Here is a 24,204-nt window from a genome sequence, read left to right on the forward strand (position 1 = left end):
TAATTTATTTCGAGTACTAGCTCATATAAACATAACCAAAGTTACACAAAAATAAGAATAAATACCAAGAAAATGTACATAATAAATATGTTAAAAAACATGGCTCAGCCAAGTACTCAAAAGCGTACTACATTTTATTACATCTGGACTATAAATAGCTGTAATTATTGCATTCTTAGTTTTTATAATTCTTAAAAAGAAGTTCGCCATTTCTTTTCTACAAAGAGCTTCAAAAGTAGTGACACGATTATGTACAAGGGTTTGAGTCTTACTAATATCCCTCTTGCCAAGCTTCAGTAAAATTCTAAATGCATTATTATATGCAACACGAACTCGATTAATCTGCCCTTTAGTATGTATAGACCACAAATGAGAGCAGTACATAGTCGTACAGTAACTCTGAAACAATTTAATTTTTATTTTTGAAGAGCAGTAAGCAAGTCTTCGAATAAGCCAGTTTGCTGTTTATTAATGACCAAACCCAAAGGTGTGCTTGTCGACAAATCGCACTGCAACACCATTCAAAAATACGCATGGAATTTGTCTAATTCTACAACGAGGAGATACCATAGAAATACATACAGACTTTTTAGGATTAAAAATAATACTGTTTAGGTAAAAGGCCATGTACATGGCACATTGAAAACAACAAGGAAAATAACACACACAAATGCTGATCTGCATATTTCAAGTGTTCAGCTGTGATGCCATCAGGTCCAACTAATTTACCTAGAGTCAATTTATTAATTGCACTTCGAATTTCAAATGGTTTAATATTCATGTCTTGTTCATATATAATATTAGAAATACTAGATCTGACATAAGATTCATTTTGGTTATTTTTAAAAGATGAAAGTAAGTCTGCATAATGACTACGCCACATATCAGTAATATCATCTTTTCCATCACACCCACCTACTGATACAGATAGAGGAGGTGCCTTATTATATGAATTTACTTTCTTCCAAAAATGTCTCAGGTTCTTACTCGCATAATTGGTTGCGAGTGCATCAGCTTTTGCTTGAATTTCATTTTTGCCTACAAAGTCTTAAAGCATGTTTAAATTTTGCTCGTGTTTTTTTCATCAACTCAAAAAACGGACCATGGCGAGGACTTCTATTTTCACGCCATAAAAGGAAAGCATCGCGTGCTATAGTATAATACTCTTTCACATTATCATTCCAACCAGGCACACACCTTCCTGTCTTTTTTGCATTGAGGGGAATGCAGTCCTTGGCCGCCTTACATAGAATTTCTGTGATATCATTGTATAAATTATCAATGGTATTTAAATGCGTGGTGTTCTTACAATCAGTGTCCCTACAAACACCTGTGCGTTATAATGGCATATTCAGTAAGAGATTCGTCACTTACACCATACCAGTCAACACAGGTGGAATTACTATAATGAGTAGATGCAAAATCAAAACGTTGGCAACATTCCAAATCACAGATCACATTAAGTGGAAAATGATCCGAACCCAGAATATCATGTAAAATATTACCGGTAATATCTGTAATAGTTTTGTGAGCGGCAGGTGTAGCAACGCAGTGGTCAATCCAAAACATTGTATGATTGGCTTCACTGTAATATGTAAAATTACAGTCAACAGTAACTAATATTTGCAAATCTGACCAAATGAACTCATTATCATCACAATACTTCATTACCAAAAGTTGAGTGGATATTAGCATTCCAATTACCTACAATCATAACACAATTTGTACTTGCCTTATCCACAATAGCTCTAAGTTTACATAAATATTCAACATACTCGTGAAAATTATTGTCGCATTCGGTTGGCATATATACGTATATTGTTAATTTTCTATTTGAATTGACAATTTTCAGACCTGTCTATCACTATAACATTTAATTTTGACATTTCCCAAAGTTTTTCACCATAATATCGCAACTCCATCATAGGGCCGACCAAGCCTTATGCCACACTCTTCATTCATAGCAGTTTCACCCATTGCATTAAAATCATTACTAACATTTGATAACATACAAAGTTCTGATTTTGTGAGCCAATGCTCCTGCAATAAACAAATATCACTTCGATCACAGATATCCTTTACCGATTGAATTGAAGATTTAACTCCTCGGCAGTAATAATAAGTTATTCTCAGCTTCATGTTGATTTTTGATTTCTTGATGGATAAAATCTTTGAATCAATATGCCATTAGGCCAGTTATCTGCGTCTAACAAAGTTTTGCTAGTGGCAAAACACATTGTCAGCTTGCACGAGGCGTACGTATCAAATTTTGTTTTAAGCATGGCGACTTTCACGTCATTATTCCCCAGGGATCGCATAAAAGACAACATATCTACTTTAGTTGTACTTGGGTGAAGACGACTAACGAATAGTTCAATAGGAGGAGTAGTTCTAACTGCTCTAAGGCTATGTGTAACTTCATTCTTAGTCCCAGTAATTATTCCGCGATTGCCATAGCGACGTTTATGTTTAACAACAGTAAATCCATTGTCACTGGAGACCGATGATATGCGAAAGGCAGGTGGTTTAGCTCTTTGATTGACCCTTGATATATCACTTACAACGGTTATGGTTGTTCGTTTTAATGCTTCACTATATCGTTTCGGCACTTGCAATATATGATCCCCGATTTGATTATTCACAACTATGTCATTAGTATTATCCAATTCGTCAGATTTTGTGATTGGATCTTCACTAGTTTTGTCATCACATGCTTTTTTGCAAGCAGTAAAATCTTCAGTGATATTATTGTGCACCTGTTGCTTCAGTGACGCTTTCAATTCATTCATCTTTTTACGTAATGCCAATAGCTCAGAAAGCACACCTTGATTTTCCCGTTTATCTTTATCATCACTTTTAAGTTGTGCAAACTCGTATCTCAGGGATTTTATTTCTTTAAAAATTACAGTCACGTCAATATTAGTTATATCAACAGGAGGTAATTTAGCAAGATCTTGAGCGACAAAACAAGGTACATTGACATCATCAAGATCGTGCATCAATATTATCATATCATGGATGTTATTTGCTCGCTTGTTTTGACCTTTTCTTTGTATCCGTCGATTGCTGGAATCGGATTCACATGTCTCGTCTTATAATTTAACAATCACGTCAATTGGCAACACGTCAATTTTATTCCACAGGAAACAAAGGAGCTCATTGATAATATTACTGCCTGTCACCTGCGAATTTCTCAAACGTGTAGAAATTTCTCGATTTTTCTCATATTCTTTTTTCCTGGCAATTGACCCAGGAAAACGAACCTCATTACAGTTCTCACATAATTCCAGGTTGCCTTTACACAATTTGACCTGAGTTACCCCACAGTCCACACACCGTGGCATCCTATCGCCAGCTGCATGCAATTATGTTCGACTTCGTCAAACTATTGTGACATTCAGAGCAGTATATTCTAATCTTGACACTTACGGCGATAGAACAGCACAGATCAAGTTTAAAAGTACACCAGTTAATGGAGTTGATATTAACACTTTCAACGACAAGATCTTAAATTATATTAATTTATCAAATTGAATACCATACTAGTTTAGACAAATCACTGCAGTGTTCATCAACATCCGAGTCGGTCTGCAAACACCACATTGATGTATATAATATATATTTTTAAGCAGTAAGAAATATAAACTCTGAAATGTACAAAATTCTTTAACACTTGAGTAATAAAAATCAGAAATGCATGTATGTGCGTTTACAGCCTTCTCTCATTCATTCTGCACCAAATATGAATGAAAGTTTGCATGTTGATGAAGAATATGTTTGAAGAGCTCTTCAATTTCTTTCTGAATCTAAATATCCCAAGTGTTTTTTTCATAATAATTTTGATAATTAATTTCTGTAGTATATTATAACAGTGCAGTACAGTGATAGCATACAGCATTGAATCAGCTTTTCTCTTCATTGAAATATAATGTTTTTTCAGATTGGATTAGAAATGGCTGAATGATAGATTTTCTATTGCCTTGACTGATTGCAATCAATCTTTACAACTACATTGTACATCATGTTATATTCAACACGCATTTGTTTAAACTTCTGATTTTAGTTTTGTTTACTGTGACATGACATGTTTTCATAAAAAACTATGTTATTGACATAAAAACTATCTACTTGATTGTTTTGATATTTTTTATGCAGATACTGTGGTTGGAACTCTATCAAACTTGTTCATTTCATGACAATAATCTCTGGTTAAAATTTGTTTACTTTTTGACAGCCTGCTTAATTGTCTTCTTCTTTTATCTGAACATGCCATATCTGTCATTTTATAATGACAACTTTAGATTTCTATTTCAGTGGATATTTTCGTAATTAAAACATTTAATTGCATTACATAATTTTCATGCGTTATCAAGTTTTAGAAATATATAAAGTTTGAAAATGACTGGTCAAAGCATACCAGAGATATGGCTTCGGAATTGCATTCATTAAAACAAAATGTCAGTTTGTCATTTTGAATGTGATCTGAAAATCAAAATGACACACCTCAAGGTTGATAATGTTCTGTAATCTGTAATATTCTGATTCAAAATGGTTAACATGGTTTCAGTTTTATTTACTATTGCACAAACAGGGACTATGGCATGTCGAAGACTTGTGATTTTTTGATCTGATTTTTGTTTTGATTTTCCTTTGTAACCTTGAATTTCAATTCTGCCAATTACAAATGTGGCCTGTCACTATGTAATTGACAATCAATTGTTAATTTCTTGAACACATACTGTGTCATTTTCAAATTGTGTTTTTTTAGATTTTTCATCTAAAGTTCAAGCCATTGGTAAAGCTAAAAAGATTGCTTATCGACGTGCCAGTGAGAATGCATTTGGTAAACTAATAATTATTATACTGGACAATGGAAAGGTTGCCATAGAAGTTAACAATATGAAATGTGATTTGCTAACATCTATAAAAGATGCCGAATGCATGGAAGGTCTTATTCAGGTCATTAGCTAATATTATATCAATTACATACAAAAATGACATGTTTACAGTTTATTCTATCATTTATTTATTATATAATTTAATCCACTGATGAGTCTAGCATTCAGTGAGTGGTTAGCCTAGCACCATTACATTGTACCATGTTATAGCATACAGTGAGTGGTTAGCCTAGCACCATTACATTGTACCATGTTATAGCATACAGTGAATGGTTAGCCTAGCTCCATTACATTGTACCATGTCATAGCATACAGTGAGTGGTTAGCTTAGCACCATTACATTGTACCATGTCATAGCATACAGTGAGTGGTTAGCCTAGCACCATTACATTGTACCATGTTATAGCATACAGTGAGTGGTTAGCCTAGCACCATTACATTGTACCATGTTATAGCATACAGTGAATGGTTAGCCTAGCTCCATTACATTGTACCATGTCATAGCATACAGTGAGTGGTTAGCTTAGCACCATTACATTGTACCATGTTATAGCATACAGTGAATGGTTAGCCTAGCTCCATTACATTGTACCATGTCATAGCATACATTGAGTGGTTAGCCTAGCACCATTACATTGTACCATGTTATAGCATACAGTGAATGGTTAGCCTAGCTCCATTACATTGTACCATGTCATAGCATACAGTGAGTGGTTAGCTTAGCACCATTACATTGTACCATGTCATAGCATACAGTGAATGGTTAGCCTAGCACCATTACATTGTACCATGTTATAGCATACAGTGAGTGGTTAGCCTAGCACCATTACATTGTACCATGTCATAGCATACAGTGAATGGTTAGCCTAGCACCATTACATTGTACCATGTCATAGCATACAGTGAATGGTTAGCCTAGCACCATTACATTGTACCATGTTATAGCATACAGTGAATGGTTAGCCTAGCACCATTACATTATAACATGTCATAGCATACAGTGAGTGGTGAGCTTAGCACCATTACATTGCACCATGTCATAGCATACAGTGAGTGGTTAGCCTAGCACCATTACATTGCACAATGTCATAGCATACAGTGAATGGTTAGCCTAGCACCATTACATTGCACCATGTCATAGCATACAGTGAATGGTTAGCCTGGCATCATTACATTGTACCATGTCATAGCATACAGTGAGTGGTTAGCCTAGCACCATTACATTGTACCATGTTATAGCATACAGTGAGTGGTTAGCCTAGCACCATTACATTGTACCATGTCATAGCATACAGTGAGTGGTTAGCTTAGCACCATTACATTGTACCATGTTATAGCATACAGTGAGTGGTTAGCCTAGCACCATTACATTGCACCATGTCATAGCATACAGTGAGTGGTTAGCCTAGCACCATTACATTGCACCATGTCATAGCATACAGTGAGTGGTTAGCCTAGCACCATTACATTGTACCATGTTATAGCATACAGTGAGTGGTTAGCCTAGCACCATTACATTGCACCATGTCATAGCATACAGTGCATGGTTAGCCTAGCACCATTACATCGTACCATGTTATAGCATACAGTGAGTGGTTAGCCTAGCACCATTACATTGTACCATGTCATAGCATACAGTGAATAGTTAGCCTAGCACCATTACATTGTACCATGTTATAGCATACAGTGAATGGTTAGCCTAGCACCATTCCATTGTACCATGTCATAGCATACAGTGAATGGTTAGCCTAGCACCATTACATTGTACCATGTCATAGCATACAGTGAATGGTTAGCCTAGCACCATTACATTGTACCATGTTATAGCATACAGTGAGTGGTTAGCCTAGCACCATTACATTGTACCATGTTATAGCATACAGTGAATGGTTAGCCTAGCACCATTACATTGTACCATGTTATAGCATACAGTGAGTGGTTAGCCTAGCACCATTACATTGTACCATGTTATAGCATACAGTGAATGGTTAGCCTAGCACCATTATATTGTACCATGTCATAGCATACAGTGAGTGGTTAGCCTAGCACCATTACATTGTACCATGTTATAGCATACAGTGAATGGTTAGCCTAGCACCATTACATTGTACCATGTTATAGCATACAGTGAGTGGTTAGCCTAGCACCATTACATTGTACCATGTCATAGCATACAGTGAGTGGTTAGCCTAGCACCAATCTGATTAAAATCTGATGTAGTGTACGGGCTTTAATTATTTTGGCTATTAATGCCCTTTTATTTTATTATTTTACTTTGATTTTGATTTTGTGATTTTTTTTAATTCCGCCCTACCTACATCTGAACCGATGCCTATGTAACGAGATTTCAACGAGACCCACTATCGACGATTTTAGTCAACGAATCACAGACCTCCTTTTATAGCGCACATGATGACGTCACCGGGCAGAGTCTGATGGCAAACACACTCAAATAAAATGGCGGATTATACCGACCGAAAAAAACACGGCTTTTCGGTAAGTTTATCATTGTCAAATGCAACGAAAGTCATTTTTATGTTAATATTGTGGCTCGAATGGTTCGACTTTAGATCGTTATTTTGCATAGTTATTCTAGGAGTGACGATTTTGTTTCCACCGGTTCGACCGAACACCAGTGTCTTTTTCCAGTTGCCGGCCCTGGAGACGGGTGATGTTTTGTTGAAGATCGGGCCAAAATCGTCTACGGTATTGAAGCCGTAGCTGTAAATATTCATCAAATTGTATCAACATTTTGTACATTATACAATAACACTTTATTAAAGTAAATGAGCTGATTTGGACTGGAATAAAATATTTTTTATTTGGAACACATCGCAATTGATCAGGAAATATTGTTTTGCTCCAATTTTCTGCGTCGATGCCGTGGGCCGGTGACCGCTATACAATTTAAAATCAGTTTGCATTGTTTACTATAGCTGTTTACAGTGTTCTAATCATTACGATTTACTTTTTTTTTGCTTCCATTCTAGATAATTATGCTCAGTGATGTAAAATTGAAGCGATGACTGAATGAACGAACCTTGGCTGGCGAAGATGTATCTGGAAGTGTACACATTTGTTGGAAGTGAAAAAAATATTCAATGAAATGACAAAAATTGTAAAATGCTGTGGAATTTCTTTTGCAAATAAAAATATACTAGCAATTTTCTATTAATGGTTTATTCAAGTGGGCAAAATATAAATGTACAGAAGAATTGCCCGTATACACTGAAAAGTAAGCAACCGACAGCCTGTATAAAAGGGGGACTGTGATTGGCTGTTACTTACGCGAGATTTGAACGGGACTTACATAGGCGTCGGATCAGATGTAGGTAGGGCGGAATTAAAAAAAATCAAAATCAAAGTAAAATAATAAAATAAAAGGGCATTAATAACAAAAGTAATACAAAATAAAATTAAAACAAGTTTATAGCCAAAATAATTAAAGCCTGTACACTACATCAGATTTTAATCAGATTGGCCTAGCACCATTACATTGTACCATGTCATAGCATACAGTGAATAGTTAGCCTAGCACCATTACATTGTACCATGTTATAGCATACAGTGAATGGTTGGCCTAGCACCATTACATTGTACCATGTTATAGCATACAGTGAGTGGTTAGCCTAGCACCATTACATTGTACCATGTTATAGCATACAGTGAGTGGTTAGCCTAGCACCATTACATTGCACCATGTCATAGCATACAGTGAGTGGTTAGCCTAGCACCATTACATTGCACCATGTCATAGCATACAGTGAGTGGTTAGCCTAGCACCATTACATTGTACCATGTTATAGCATACAGTGAGTGGTTAGCCTAGCACCATTACATTGCACCATGTCATAGCATACAGTGAGTGGTTAGCCTAGCATCATTACATTGTACCATGTCATAGCATACAGTGAGTGGTTAGCCTAGCACCATTACATTGTACCATGTTATAGCATACAGTGAGTGGTTAGCCTAGCACCATTACATTGCACCATGTCATAGCATACAGTGAGTGGTTAGCCTAGCATCATTACATTGCACCATGTCATAGCATACAGTGAGTGGTTAGCCTAGCACCATTACATTGTACCATGTCATAGCATACAGTGAGTGGTTAGCCTAGCATCATTACATTGCACCATGTCATAGCATACAGTGAATGGTTAGCCTAGCACCATTACATTGTACCATGTCATAGCATTCAGTGAGTGGTTAGCCTGGCATCATTACATTGTACCATGTCATAGCATACAGTGAATGGTTAGCCTAGCACCATTACATTGTTCCATGTTATAGCATACAGTGAGTGGTTAGCCTAGCACCATTACATTGTACCATGTTATAGCATACAGTGAATGGTTAGCCTAGCACCATTACATTGTACCATGTCATAGCATACAGTGAATAGTTAGCATAGCACCATTACATTGTACCATGTTATAGCATACAGTGAGTGGTTAGCCTAGCACCATTACATTGCACCATGTCATAGCATACAGTGAATGGTTAGCCTGGCATCATTACATTGTACCATGTCATAGCATACAGTGAATGGTTAGCCTAGCACCATTACATTGTACCATGTTATAGCATACAGTGAATGGTTAGCCTAGCATCATTACATTGCACCATGTCATAGCATACAGTGAATGGTTAGCCTAGCACCATTACATTGTACCATGTCATAGCGTACAGTGAGTGGTTAGCCTGGCATCATTACATTGCACCATGTCATAGCATACAGTGAATGGTTAGCCTAGCACCATTACATTGTACCATGTCATAGCGTACAGTGAGTGGTTAGCCTGGCATCATTACATTGTACCATGTCATAGCATACAGTGAGTGGTTAGCCTAGCACCATTACATTGTACCATGTCATAGCATACAGTGAATAGTTAGCATAGCACCATTACATTGTACCATGTTATAGCATACAGTGAGTGGTTAGCCTAGCACCATTACATTGTACCATGTCATAGCATACAGTGAATAGTTAGCCTGGCATCATTACATTGCACCATGTCATAGCATACAGTGAATGGTTAGCCTAGCACCATTACATTGTACCATGTCATAGCGTACAGTGAGTGGTTAGCCTGGCATCATTACATTGTACCATGTCATAGCATACAGTGAGTGGTTAGCCTAGCACCATTACATTGTACCATGTCATAGCATACAGTGAATAGTTAGCATAGCACCATTACATTGTACCATGTTATAGCATACAGTGAGTGGTTAGCCTAGCACCATTACATTGCACCATGTCATAGCATACAGTGAATGGTTAGCCTGGCATCATTACATTGTACCATGTCATAGCATACAGTGAATGGTTAGCCTAGCACCATTACATTGTACCATGTTATAGCATACAGTGAATGGTTAGCCTAGCACCATTACATTGCACCATGTCATAGCATACAGTGAATGGTTAGCCTAACACCATTACATTGTACCATGTTATAGCATACAGTGAGTGGTTAGCCTAGCACCATTACATTGTACCATGTTATAGCATACAGTGTGTGGTTAGCCTGGCATCATTACATTGTACCATGTCATAGCATACAGTGAATAGTTAGCATAGCAGTTTTTTTTAGCACCATTACATTGTACTATGTTATAGCATACAGTGAGTGGTTAGTGTAGCACCATTACATTGCACCATGTCATAGCATACAGTGAATGGTTGGCCTAGCATCATTACATTGTACCATGTCATAGCATTCAGTGAATGGTTAGCCTAGCACCATTATATTGCACCATGTCATAGCATACAGTGAGTGGTTAGCCTGGCATCATTACATTGTACCATGTTATAGCATACAGTGAGTGGTTAGCCTGGCATCATTACATTGTACCATGTTATAGCATACAGTGAGTGGTTAGCCTAGCACCATTATATTGCACCATGTCATAGCATACAGTGAGTGGTTAGCCTGGCATCATTACATTGTACCATGTCATAGTGTACAGTGAGTGGTTAGCCTAGCATCATTACATTGTACCATGTCATAGCATACAGTTAGTGGTGAGCCTAGCATCATTACATTGCACCATGTCATAGCATACAGTGAGTGGTGAGCCTAGCATCATTACATTGCACCATGTCATAGCATACAGTGAGTGGTTAGCCTAGCACCATTACATTGTACCATGTCATAGCATACAGTGAATGGTTAGCCTGGCACCATTATATTGTACCATGTCATAGCATACAGTGAGTGGTTAGCCTGGCACCATTACATTGTACCATGTTATAGCATACAGTGAGTGGTTAGCCTAGCACCATTACATTGTACCATGTCATAGCATACAGTGAGTGGTTAGCCTAGCACCATTACATTGTACCATGTCATAGCATACAGTGAATGGTTAGCCTGGCACCATTATATTGTACCATGTCATAGCATACAGTGAGTGGTTAGCCTGGCACCATTACATTGTACCATGTTATAGGATACAGTGAATGGTTAGCCTAGCATCATTACATTGCACCATGTCATAGCATACAGTGAATAGTTAGCATAGCACCATTACATTGTACCATGTTATAGCATACAGTGAATGGTTAGCCTAGCACCATTACATTGCACCATGTCATAGCATACAGTGAATGGTTAGCCTAGCATCATTACATTGTACCATGTCATAGCATACAGTGAATGGTTAGCCTAGCACCATTACATTGCACCATGTCATAGCATACAGTGAATGGTTAGCCTGGCACCATTACATTGTACCATGTTATAGCATACAGTGAATGGTTAGCCTAGCATCATTACATTGCACCATGTCATAGCATACAGTGAATAGTTAGCATAGCACCATTACATTGTACCATGTTATAGCATACAGTGAATGGTGAGCCTAGCACCATTACATTGCACCATGTCATAGCATACAGTGAATGGTTAGCCTACCACCATTACATTGTACCATGTTATAGCATACAGTGAATGGTTAGCCTAGCATCATTACATTGCACCATGTCATACATGTAGCATACAGTGAATAGTTAGCATAGCACCATTACATTGTACCATGTTATAGCATACAGTGAGTGGTTAGCCTAGCACCATTACATTGCACCATGTTATAGCATATAGTGAATGGTTAGCCTAGCATCATTACATTGTACCATGTCATAGTATACAGTGAGTGGTGAGCCTAGCATCATTACATTGTACCATGTCATAGCATACAGTGAGTGGTTAGCCTAGCACCATTACATTGTACCATGTTATAGCATACAGTGAATGGTTAGCCTAGCATCATTACATTGCACCATGTCATAGCATACAGTGAATAGTTAGCATAGCACCATTACATTGTACCATGTTATAGCATACAGTGAGTGGTTAGCCTAGCACCATTACATTGTACCATGTCATAGCATACAGTGAATGGTGAGCCTAGCACCATTACATTGCACCATGTCATAGCATACAGTGAATGGTTAGCCTACCACCATTACATTGTACCATGTCATAGCATACAGTGAATGGTTAGCCTAGCATCATTACATTGTACCATGTTATAGCATACAGTGAATGGTTAGCCTAGTACCATTACATTGCACCATGTCATAGCATACAGTGAATGGTTAGCCTGGCACCATTACATTGTACCATGTTATAGCATACAGTGAATGGTTAGCCTAGCATCATTACATTGCACCATGTCATAGCATACAGTGAATAGTTAGCATAGCACCATTACATTGTACCATGTTATAGCATACAGTGAATGGTGAGCCTAGCACCATTACATTGCACCATGTCATAGCATACAGTGAATGGTTAGCCTACCACCATTACATTGTACCATGTTATAGCATACAGTGAGTGGTTAGCCTAGCACCATTACATTGCACCATGTCATAGCATACAGTGAATGGTTGGCCTAGCACCATTACATTGTACCATGTTATAGCATACAGTGAGTGGTTAGCCTGGCATCATTACATTGTACCATGTCATAGCATACAGTGAGTGGTTAGCTTAGCACCATTACATTGTACCATGTCATAGCATACAGTGAGTGGTTAGCCTAGCACCATTACATTGTACCATGTTATAGCATACAGTGAGTGGTTAGCCTAGCACCATTACATTGTACCATGTTATAGCATACAGTGAATGGTTAGCCTAGCTCCATTACATTGTACCATGTCATAGCATACAGTGAGTGGTTAGCTTAGCACCATTACATTGTACCATGTTATAGCATACAGTGAATGGTTAGCCTAGCTCCATTACATTGTACCATGTCATAGCATACATTGAGTGGTTAGCCTAGCACCATTACATTGTACCATGTTATAGCATACAGTGAATGGTTAGCCTAGCTCCATTACATTGTACCATGTCATAGCATACAGTGAGTGGTTAGCTTAGCACCATTACATTGTACCATGTCATAGCATACAGTGAATGGTTAGCCTAGCACCATTACATTGTACCATGTTATAGCATACAGTGAGTGGTTAGCCTAACACCATTACATTGTACCATGTCATAGCATACAGTGAATGGTTAGCCTAGCACCATTACATTGTACCATGTCATAGCATACAGTGAATGGTTAGCCTAGCACCATTACATTGTACCATGTTATAGCATACAGTGAATGGTTAGCCTAGCACCATTACATTATAACATGTCATAGCATACAGTGAGTGGTGAGCCTAGCACCATTACATTGCACCATGTCATAGCATACAGTGAGTGGTTAGCCTAGCACCATTACATTGCACAATGTCATAGCATACAGTGAATGGTTAGCCTAGCACCATTACATTGCACCATGTCATAGCATACAGTGAATGGTTAGCCTGGCATCATTACATTGTACCATGTCATAGCATACAGTGAGTGGTTAGCCTAGCACCATTACATTGTACCATGTTATAGCATACAGTGAGTGGTTAGCCTGGCACCATTACATTGCACCATGTCATAGCATACAGTGCATGGTTAGCCTAGCACCATTACATTGTACCATGTTATAGCATACAGTGAGTGGTTAGCCTAGCACCATTACATTGTACCATGTCATAGCATACAGTGAATAGTTAGCATAGCACCATTACATTGTACCATGTTATAGCATACAGTGAGTGGTTAGCCTAGCACCATTACATTGCACCATGTCATAGCATACAGTGAATGGTTAGCCTAGCACCATTACATTGTACCATGTCATAGCATACAGTGAATAGTTAGCCTAGCACCATTACATTGCACCATGTCATAGCATACAGTGAATGGTTAGCCTAGCACCATTACATTGTACCATGTCATAGCATACAGTGAATAGTTAGCCTAGCACCATTACATTGTACCATGTCATAGCATACAGTGAGTGGTTAGCCTAGCACCATTACATTGTACCATGTCATAGCATACAGTGAATAGTTAGCCTAGCACCATTACATTGCACCATGTCATAGCATACAGTGAATGGTTAGCCTAGCACCATTACATTGTACCATGTCATAGCATACAGTGAATAGTTAGCCTAGCACCATTACATTGTACCATGTTATAGCATACAGTGAGTGGTTAGCCTAGCTCCATTACATTGTACCATGTCATAGCATACAGTGAATGGTTAGCCTAGCACCATTACATTGTACCATGTCATAGCATACAGTGAATAGTTAGCATAGCACCATTACATTGTACCATGTTATAGCATACAGTGAGTGGTTAGCCTAGCACCATTACATTGCACCATGTCATAGCATACAGTGAATGGTTAGCCTGGCATCATTACATTGTACCATGTCATAGCATACAGTGAATGGTTAGCCTAGCACCATTACATTGTACCATGTTATAGCATACAGTGAATGGTTAGCCTAGCACCATTACATTGCACCATGTCATAGCATACAGTGAATGGTTAGCCTAACACCATTACATTGTACCATGTTATAGCATACAGTGAGTGGTTAGCCTAGCACCATTACATTGTACCATGTTATAGCATACAGTGTGTGGTTAGCCTGGCATCATTACATTGTACCATGTCATAGCATACAGTGAATAGTTAGCATAGCAGTTTTTTTTAGCACCATTACATTGTACTATGTTATAGCATACAGTGAGTGGTTAGTGTAGCACCATTACATTGCACCATGTCATAGCATACAGTGAATGGTTGGCCTAGCATCATTACATTGTACCATGTCATAGCATTCAGTGAATGGTTAGCCTAGCACCATTATATTGCACCATGTCATAGCATACAGTGAGTGGTTAGCCTGGCATCATTACATTGTACCATGTTATAGCATACAGTGAGTGGTTAGCCTGGCATCATTACATTGTACCATGTTATAGCATACAGTGAGTGGTTAGCCTAGCACCATTATATTGCACCATGTCATAGCATACAGTGAGTGGTTAGCCTGGCATCATTACATTGTACCATGTCATAGTGTACAGTGAGTGGTTAGCCTAGCATCATTACATTGTACCATGCAATAGCATACAGTTAGTGGTGAGCCTAGCATCATTACATTGCACCATGTCATAGCATACAGTGAGTGGTGAGCCTAGCATCATTACATTGCACCATGTCATAGCATACAGTGAGTGGTTAGCCTAGCACCATTACATTGTACCATGTCATAGCATACAGTGAATGGTTAGCCTGGCACCATTATATTGTACCATGTCATAGCATACAGTGAGTGGTTAGCCTGGCACCATTACATTGTACCATGTTATAGCATACAGTGAGTGGTTAGCCTAGCACCATTACATTGTACCATGTCATAGCATACAGTGAGTGGTTAGCCTAGCACCATTACATTGTACCATGTCATAGCATACAGTGAATGGTTAGCCTGGCACCATTATATTGTACCATGTCATAGCATACAGTGAGTGGTTAGCCTGGCACCATTACATTGTACCATGTTATAGGATACAGTGAATGGTTAGCCTAGCATCATTACATTGCACCATGTCATAGCATACAGTGAATAGTTAGCATAGCACCATTACATTGTACCATGTTATAGCATACAGTGAATGGTTAGCCTAGCACCATTACATTGCACCATGTCATAGCATACAGTGAATGGTTAGCCTAGCATCATTACATTGTACCATGTCATAGCATACAGTGAATGGTTAGCCTAGCACCATTACATTGCACCATGTCATAGCATACAGTGAATGGTTAGCCTGGCACCATTACATTGTACCATGTTATAGCATACAGTGAATGGTTAGCCTAGCATCATTACATTGCACCATGTCATAGCATACAGTGAATAGTTAGCATAGCACCATTACATTGTACCATGTTATAGCATACAGTGAATGGTGAGCCTAGCACCATTACATTGCACCATGTCATAGCATACAGTGAATGGTTAGCCTACCACCATTACATTGTACCATGTTATAGCATACAGTGAATGGTTAGCCTAGCATCATTACATTGCACCATGTCATAGCATACAGTGAATAGTTAGCATAGCACCATTACATTGTACCATGTTATAGCATACAGTGAGTGGTTAGCCTAGCACCATTACATTGCACCATGTTATAGCATATAGTGAATGGTTAGCCTAGCATCATTACATTGTACCATGTCATAGTATACAGTGAGTGGTGAGCCTAGCATCATTACATTGTACCATGTCATAGCATACAGTGAGTGGTTAGCCTAGCACCATTACATTGTACCATGTTATAGCATACAGTGAATGGTTAGCCTAGCATCATTACATTGCACCATGTCATAGCATACAGTGAATAGTTAGCATAGCACCATTACATTGTACCATGTTATAGCATACAGTGAGTGGTTAGCCTAGCACCATTACATTGTACCATGTCATAGCATACAGTGAATGGTGAGCCTAGCACCATTACATTGCACCATGTCATAGCATACAGTGAATGGTTAGCCTACCACCATTACATTGTACCATGTCATAGCATACAGTGAATGGTTAGCCTAGCATCATTACATTGTACCATGTTATAGCATACAGTGAATGGTTAGCCTAGCACCATTACATTGCACCATGTCATAGCATACAGTGAATGGTTAGCCTGGCACCATTACATTGTACCATGTTATAGCATACAGTGAATGGTTAGCCTAGCATCATTACATTGCACCATGTCATAGCATACAGTGAATAGTTAGCATAGCACCATTACATTGTACCATGTTATAGCATACAGTGAATGGTGAGCCTAGCACCATTACATTGCACCATGTCATAGCATACAGTGAATGGTTAGCCTACCACCATTACATTGTACCATGTTATAGCATACAGTGAGTGGTTAGCCTAGCACCATTACATTGCACCATGTCATAGCATACAGTGAATGGTTGGCCTAGCACCATTACATTGTACCATGTTATAGCATACAGTGAGTGGTTAGCCTGGCATCATTACATTGTACCATGTCATAGCATACAGTGAGTGGTTAGCTTAGCACCATTACATTGTACCATGTCATAGCATACAGTGAGTGGTTAGCCTAGCACCATTACATTGTACCATGTTATAGCATACAGTGAGTGGTTAGCCTAGCACCATTACATTGTACCATGTTATAGCATACAGTGAATGGTTAGCCTAGCTCCATTACATTGTACCATGTCATAGCATACAGTGAGTGGTTAGCTTAGCACCATTACATTGTACCATGTTATAGCATACAGTGAATGGTTAGCCTAGCTCCATTACATTGTACCATGTCATAGCATACATTGAGTGGTTAGCCTAGCACCATTACATTGTACCATGTTATAGCATACAGTGAATGGTTAGCCTAGCTCCATTACATTGTACCATGTCATAGCATACAGTGAGTGGTTAGCTTAGCACCATTACATTGTACCATGTCATAGCATACAGTGAATGGTTAGCCTAGCACCATTACATTGTACCATGTTATAGCATACAGTGAGTGGTTAGCCTAGCACCATTACATTGTACCATGTCATAGCATACAGTGAATGGTTAGCCTAGCACCATTACATTGTACCATGTCATAGCATACAGTGAATGGTTAGCCTAGCACCATTACATTGTACCATGTTATAGCATACAGTGAATGGTTAGCCTAGCACCATTACATTATAACATGTCATAGCATACAGTGAGTGGTGAGCCTAGCACCATTACATTGCACCATGTCATAGCATACAGTGAGTGGTTAGCCTAGCACCATTACATTGCACAATGTCATAGCATACAGTGAATGGTTAGCCTAGCACCATTACATTGCACCATGTCATAGCATACAGTGAATGGTTAGCCTGGCATCATTACATTGTACCATGTCATAGCATACAGTGAGTGGTTAGCCTAGCACCATTACATTGTACCATGTTATAGCATACAGTGAGTGGTTAGCCTGGCACCATTACATTGCACCATGTCATAGCATACAGTGCATGGTTAGCCTAGCACCATTACATTGTACCATGTTATAGCATACAGTGAGTGGTTAGCCTAGCACCATTACATTGTACCATGTCATAGCATACAGTGAATAGTTAGCATAGCACCATTACATTGTACCATGTTATAGCATACAGTGAGTGGTTAGCCTAGCACCATTACATTGCACCATGTCATAGCATACAGTGAATGGTTAGCCTAGCACCATTACATTGTACCATGTCATAGCATACAGTGAATAGTTAGCCTAGCACCATTACATTGCACCATGTCATAGCATACAGTGAATGGTTAGCCTAGCACCATTACATTGTACCATGTCATAGCATACAGTGAATAGTTAGCCTAGCACCATTACATTGTACCATGTCATAGCATACAGTGAATGGTTAGCCTAGCACCATTACATTGTACCATGTCATAGCATACAGTGAATAGTTAGCATAGCACCATTACATTGTACCATGTTATAGCATACAGTGAGTGGTTAGCCTAGCACCATTACATTGCACCATGTCATAGCATACAGTGAATGGTTAGCCTAGCACCATTATATTGTACCATGTCATAGCATACAGTGAATAGTTAGCCTAGCACCATTACATTGTACCATGTTATAGCATACAGTGAATGGTTAGCCTAGCACCATTCCATTGTACCATGTCATAGCATACAGTGAATGGTTAGCCTAGCACCATTACATTGTACCATGTCATAGCATACAGTGAATGGTTAGCCTAGCACCATTACATTGTACCATGTTATAGCATACAGTGAATGGTTAGCCTAGCACCATTCCATTGTACCATGTCATAGCATACAGTGAATGGTTAGCCTAGCACCATTACATTGCACCATGTCATAGCATACAGTGAATGGTTAGCCTGGCATCATTACATTGTTCCATGTCATAGCATACAGTGAATAGTTAGCTTAGCACCATTACATTGTACCATGTTATAGCATACAGTGAGTGGTTAGCCTAGCACCATTACATTGCACCATGTCATAGCATACAGTGCATGGTTAGCCTAGCACCATTACATTGTACCATGTTATAGCATACAGTGAGTGGTTAGCCTAGCACCATTACATTGTACCATGTTATAGCATACAGTGAGTGGTTAGCCTGGCATCATTACATTGTACCATGTCATAGCATACAGTGAATAGTTAGCCTAGCACCATTACATTGTACCATGTTATAGCATACAGTGAATGGTTAGCCTAGCACCATTACATTGTACCATGTCATAGCATACAGTGAGTGGTTAGCCTAGCACCATTACATTGTACCATGTCATAGCATACAGTGAGTGGTTAGCCTAGCACCATTACATTGTACCATATCATAGCATACAGTGAATGGTTAGCCTGGCATCATTACATTGTACCATGTTATAGCATACAGTGAGTGGTTAGCCTAGCACCATTACATTGTACCATGTCATAGCATACAGTGAGTGGTTAGCATAGCACCATTACATTGTACCATGTCATAGCATACAGTGAGTGGTGAGCCTAGCACCATTCCATTGTACCATGTCATAGCATACAGTGAATGGTTAGCCTAGCACCATTACATTGTACCATGTCATAGCATACAGTGAATGGTTAGCCTAGCACCATTACATTGTACCATGTTATAGCATACAGTGAGTGGTTAGCCTAGCACCATTACATTGTACCATGTTATAGCATACAGTGAATGGTTAGCCTAGCACCATTCCATTGTACCATGTCATAGCATACAGTGAATGGTTAGCCTAGCACCATTACATTGTACCATGTCATAGTATACAGTGAATGGTTAGCCTAGCACCATTACATTGTACCATGTTATAGCATACAGTGAGTGGTTAGCCTAGCACCATTACATTGTACCATGTTATAGCATACAGTGAATGGTTAGCCTAGCACCATTACATTGTACCATGTTATAGCATACAGTGAGTGGTGAGCCTAGCACCATTGCATTGCACAATGTCATAGCATACAGTGAGTGGTTAGCCTAGCATCATTACATTGCACCATGTCATAGCATACAGTGAATGGTTAGCCTAGCACCATTACATTGTACCATGTCATAGCATACAGTGAGTGGTTAGCCTGGCATCATTACATTGTACCATGTCATAGCATACAGTCAATAGTTAGCCTACCACCATTACATTGTACCATGTTATAGCATACAGTGAGTGGTGAGCCTAGCACCATTACATTGTACCATGTCATAGCATACAGTGAATAGTTAGCCTAGCACCATTACATTGTACCATGTCATAGCATACAGTGAATGGTTAGCCTAGCACCATTACATTGTACCATGTCATAGCATACAGTGAATAGTTAGCATAGCACCATTACATTGTACCATGTTATAGCATACAGTGAGTGGTTAGCCTAGCACCATTACATTGCACCATGTCATAGCATACAGTGAATGGTTAGCCTAGCACCATTACATTGTACCATGTCATAGCATACAGTGAATAGTTAGCCTAGCACCATTACATTGTACCATGTTATAGCATACAGTGAATGGTTAGCCTAGCACCATTCCATTGTACCATGTCATAGCATACAGTGAATGGTTAGCCTAGCACCATTACATTGTACCATGTCATAGCATACAGTGAATGGTTAGCCTAGCACCATTACATTGTACCATGTTATAGCATACAGTGAATGGTTAGCCTAGCACCATTCCATTGTACCATGTCATAGCATACAGTGAATGGTTAGCCTAGCACCATTACATTGCACCATGTCATAGCATACAGTGAATGGTTAGCCTGGCATCATTACATTGTTCCATGTCATAGCATACAGTGAATAGTTAGCTTAGCACCATTACATTGTACCATGTTATAGCATACAGTGAGTGGTTAGCCTAGCACCATTACATTGCACCATGTCATAGCATACAGTGCATGGTTAGCCTAGCACCATTACATTGTACCATGTTATAGCATACAGTGAGTGGTTAGCCTGGCATCATTACATTGTACCATGTCATAGCATACAGTGAATAGTTAGCCTAGCACCATTACATTGTACCATGTTATAGCATACAGTGAATGGTTAGCCTAGCACCATTACATTGTACCATGTCATAGCATACAGTGAGTGGTTAGCCTAGCACCATTACATTGTACCATGTCATAGCATACAGTGAGTGGTTAGCCTAGCACCATTACATTGTACCATATCATAGCATACAGTGAATGGTTAGCCTGGCATCATTACATTGTACCATGTTATAGCATACAGTGAGTGGTTAGCCTAGCACCATTACATTGTACCATGTCATAGCATACAGTGAGTGGTTAGCATAGCACCATTACATTGTACCATGTCATAGCATACAGTGAGTGGTGAGCCTAGCACCATTCCATTGTACCATGTCATAGCATACAGTGAATGGTTAGCCTAGCACCATTACATTGTACCATGTCATAGCATACAGTGAATGGTTAGCCTAGCACCATTACATTGTACCATGTTATAGCATACAGTGAGTGGTTAGCCTAGCACCATTACATTGTACCATGTTATAGCATACAGTGAGTGGTTAGCCTAGCACCATTACATTGTACCATGTTATAGCATACAGTGAGTGGTTAGCCTGGCATCATTACATTGTACCATGTCATAGCATACAGTGAATAGTTAGCCTAGCACCATTACATTGTACCATGTTATAGCATACAGTGAATGGTTAGCCTAGCACCATTACATTGTACCATGTCATAGCATACAGTGAGTGGTTAGCCTAGCACCATTACATTGTACCATGTCATAGCATACAGTGAGTGGTTAGCCTAGCACCATTACATTGTACCATATCATAGCATACAGTGAATGGTTAGCCTGGCATCATTACATTGTACCATGTTATAGCATACAGTGAGTGGTTAGCCTAGCACCATTACATTGTACCATGTCATAGCATACAGTGAGTGGTTAGCATAGCACCATTACATTGTACCATGTCATAGCATACAGTGAGTGGTGAGCCTAGCACCATTCCATTGTACCATGTCATAGCATACAGTGAATGGTTAGCCTAGCACCATTACATTGTACCATGTCATAGCATACAGTGAATGGTTAGCCTAGCACCATTACATTGTACCATGTTATAGCATACAGTGAGTGGTTAGCCTAGCACCATTACATTGTACCATGTTATAGCATACAGTGAATGGTTAGCCTGGCACCATTACATTGCACCATGTTATAGCATACAGTGAGTGGTTAGCTTAGCACCATTCCATTGTACCATGTCATAGCATACAGTGAATGGTTAGCCTAGCACCATTACATTGTACCATGTCATAGTATACAGTGAATGGTTAGCCTAGCACCATTACATTGTACCATGTTATAGCATACAGTGAGTGGTTAGCCTAGCACCATTACATTGTACCATGTTATAGCATACAGTGAATGGTTAGCCTAGCACCATTACATTGTACCATGTTATAGCATACAGTGAGTGGTGAGCCTAGCACCATTGCATTGCACAATGTCATAGCATACAGTGAGTGGTTAGCCTAGCATCATTACATTGCACCATGTCATAGCATACAGTGAATGGTTAGCCTAGCACCATTACATTGTACCATGTCATAGCATACAGTGAGTGGTTAGCCTGGCATCATTACATTGTACCATGTCATAGCATACAGTCAATAGTTAGCCTACCACCATTACATTGTACCATGTTATAGCATACAGTGAGTGGTGAGCCTAGCACCATTACATTGTACCATGTTATAGCATACAGTGAGTGGTTAGCCTAGCATCATTACATTGTACCATGTCATAGCATACAGTGAGTGGTTAGCCTAGCACCATTACATTGTACCATGTCATAGCATACAGTGAATAGTTAGCATAGCACCATTACATTGTACCATGTTATAGCATACAGTGAGTGGTTAGCCTAGCACCATTACATTGCACCATGTCATAGCATACAGTGAATGGTTAGCCTAGCACCATTACATTGTACCATGTCATAGCATACAGTGAGTGGTTAGCCTAGCACCATTACATTGTACCATGTCATAGCATACAGTGAATAGTTAGCATAGCACCATTACATTGTACCATGTTATAGCATACAGTGAGTGGTTAGCCTAGCACCATTACATTGCACCATGTCATAGCATACAGTGAATGGTTAGCCTGGCATCATTACATTGTACCATGTCATAGCATACAGTGAATGGTTAGCCTAGCACCATTACATTGTACCATGTTATAGCATACAGTGAATGGTTAGCCTAGCACCATTACATTGCACCATGTCATAGCATACAGTGAATGGTTAGCCTAACACCATTACATTGTACCATGTTATAGCATACAGTGAGTGGTTAGCCTAACACCATTACATTGTACCATGTCATAGCATACAGTGAGTGGTTAGCCTAGCACCATTACATTGCACCATGTCATAGCATACAGTGAATGGTTGGCCTAGCATCATTACATTGTACCATGTCATAGCATTCAGTGAATGGTTAGCCTAGCACCATTATATTGCACCATGTCATAGCATACAGTGAGTGGTTAGCCTGGCACCATTACATTGTACCATGTTATAGCATACAGTGAGTGGTTAGCCTGGCATCATTACATTGTACCATGTCATAGTGTACAGTGAGTGGTTAGCCTAGCATCATTACATTGTACCATGTCATAGCATACAGTTAGTGGTGAGCCTAGCATCATTACATTGCACCATGTCATAGCATACAGTGAGTGGTGAGCCTAGCATCATTACATTGCACCATGTCATAGCATACAGTGAGTGGTTAGCCTAGCACCATTACA

General features: G+C 39.0%; 1 protein-coding gene and 1 long non-coding RNA gene across 2 annotated transcripts in view; both read left to right on the top strand.

Annotated features, from left to right (window-relative positions):
* LOC102805268 (RAD52 motif-containing protein 1-like) overlaps positions 1–24,204 on the top strand; it is a 66,592-nt gene that overhangs the window by 27,913 nt on the left and 14,475 nt on the right. The window contains exon 5 of the mRNA XM_085508174.1: positions 4,769–4,959. Within this exon, the coding sequence (XP_085364300.1) occupies positions 4,769–4,959 (191 nt within the window). The remainder of the gene's footprint in view (positions 1–4,768; positions 4,960–24,204) is intronic.
* On the top strand, positions 7,153–8,062 carry LOC146734694 (uncharacterized). The gene is made up of 2 exons (XR_014931640.1): positions 7,153–7,394; positions 7,889–8,062. It is a non-coding gene; the product is annotated as an uncharacterized LOC146734694 (long non-coding RNA).

This window comes from Saccoglossus kowalevskii, chromosome 14, assembly GCF_978046115.1.
Source record: "Saccoglossus kowalevskii chromosome 14, keSacKowa6.1, whole genome shotgun sequence".
Lineage (NCBI taxonomy): Eukaryota > Metazoa > Hemichordata > Enteropneusta > Harrimaniidae > Saccoglossus > Saccoglossus kowalevskii.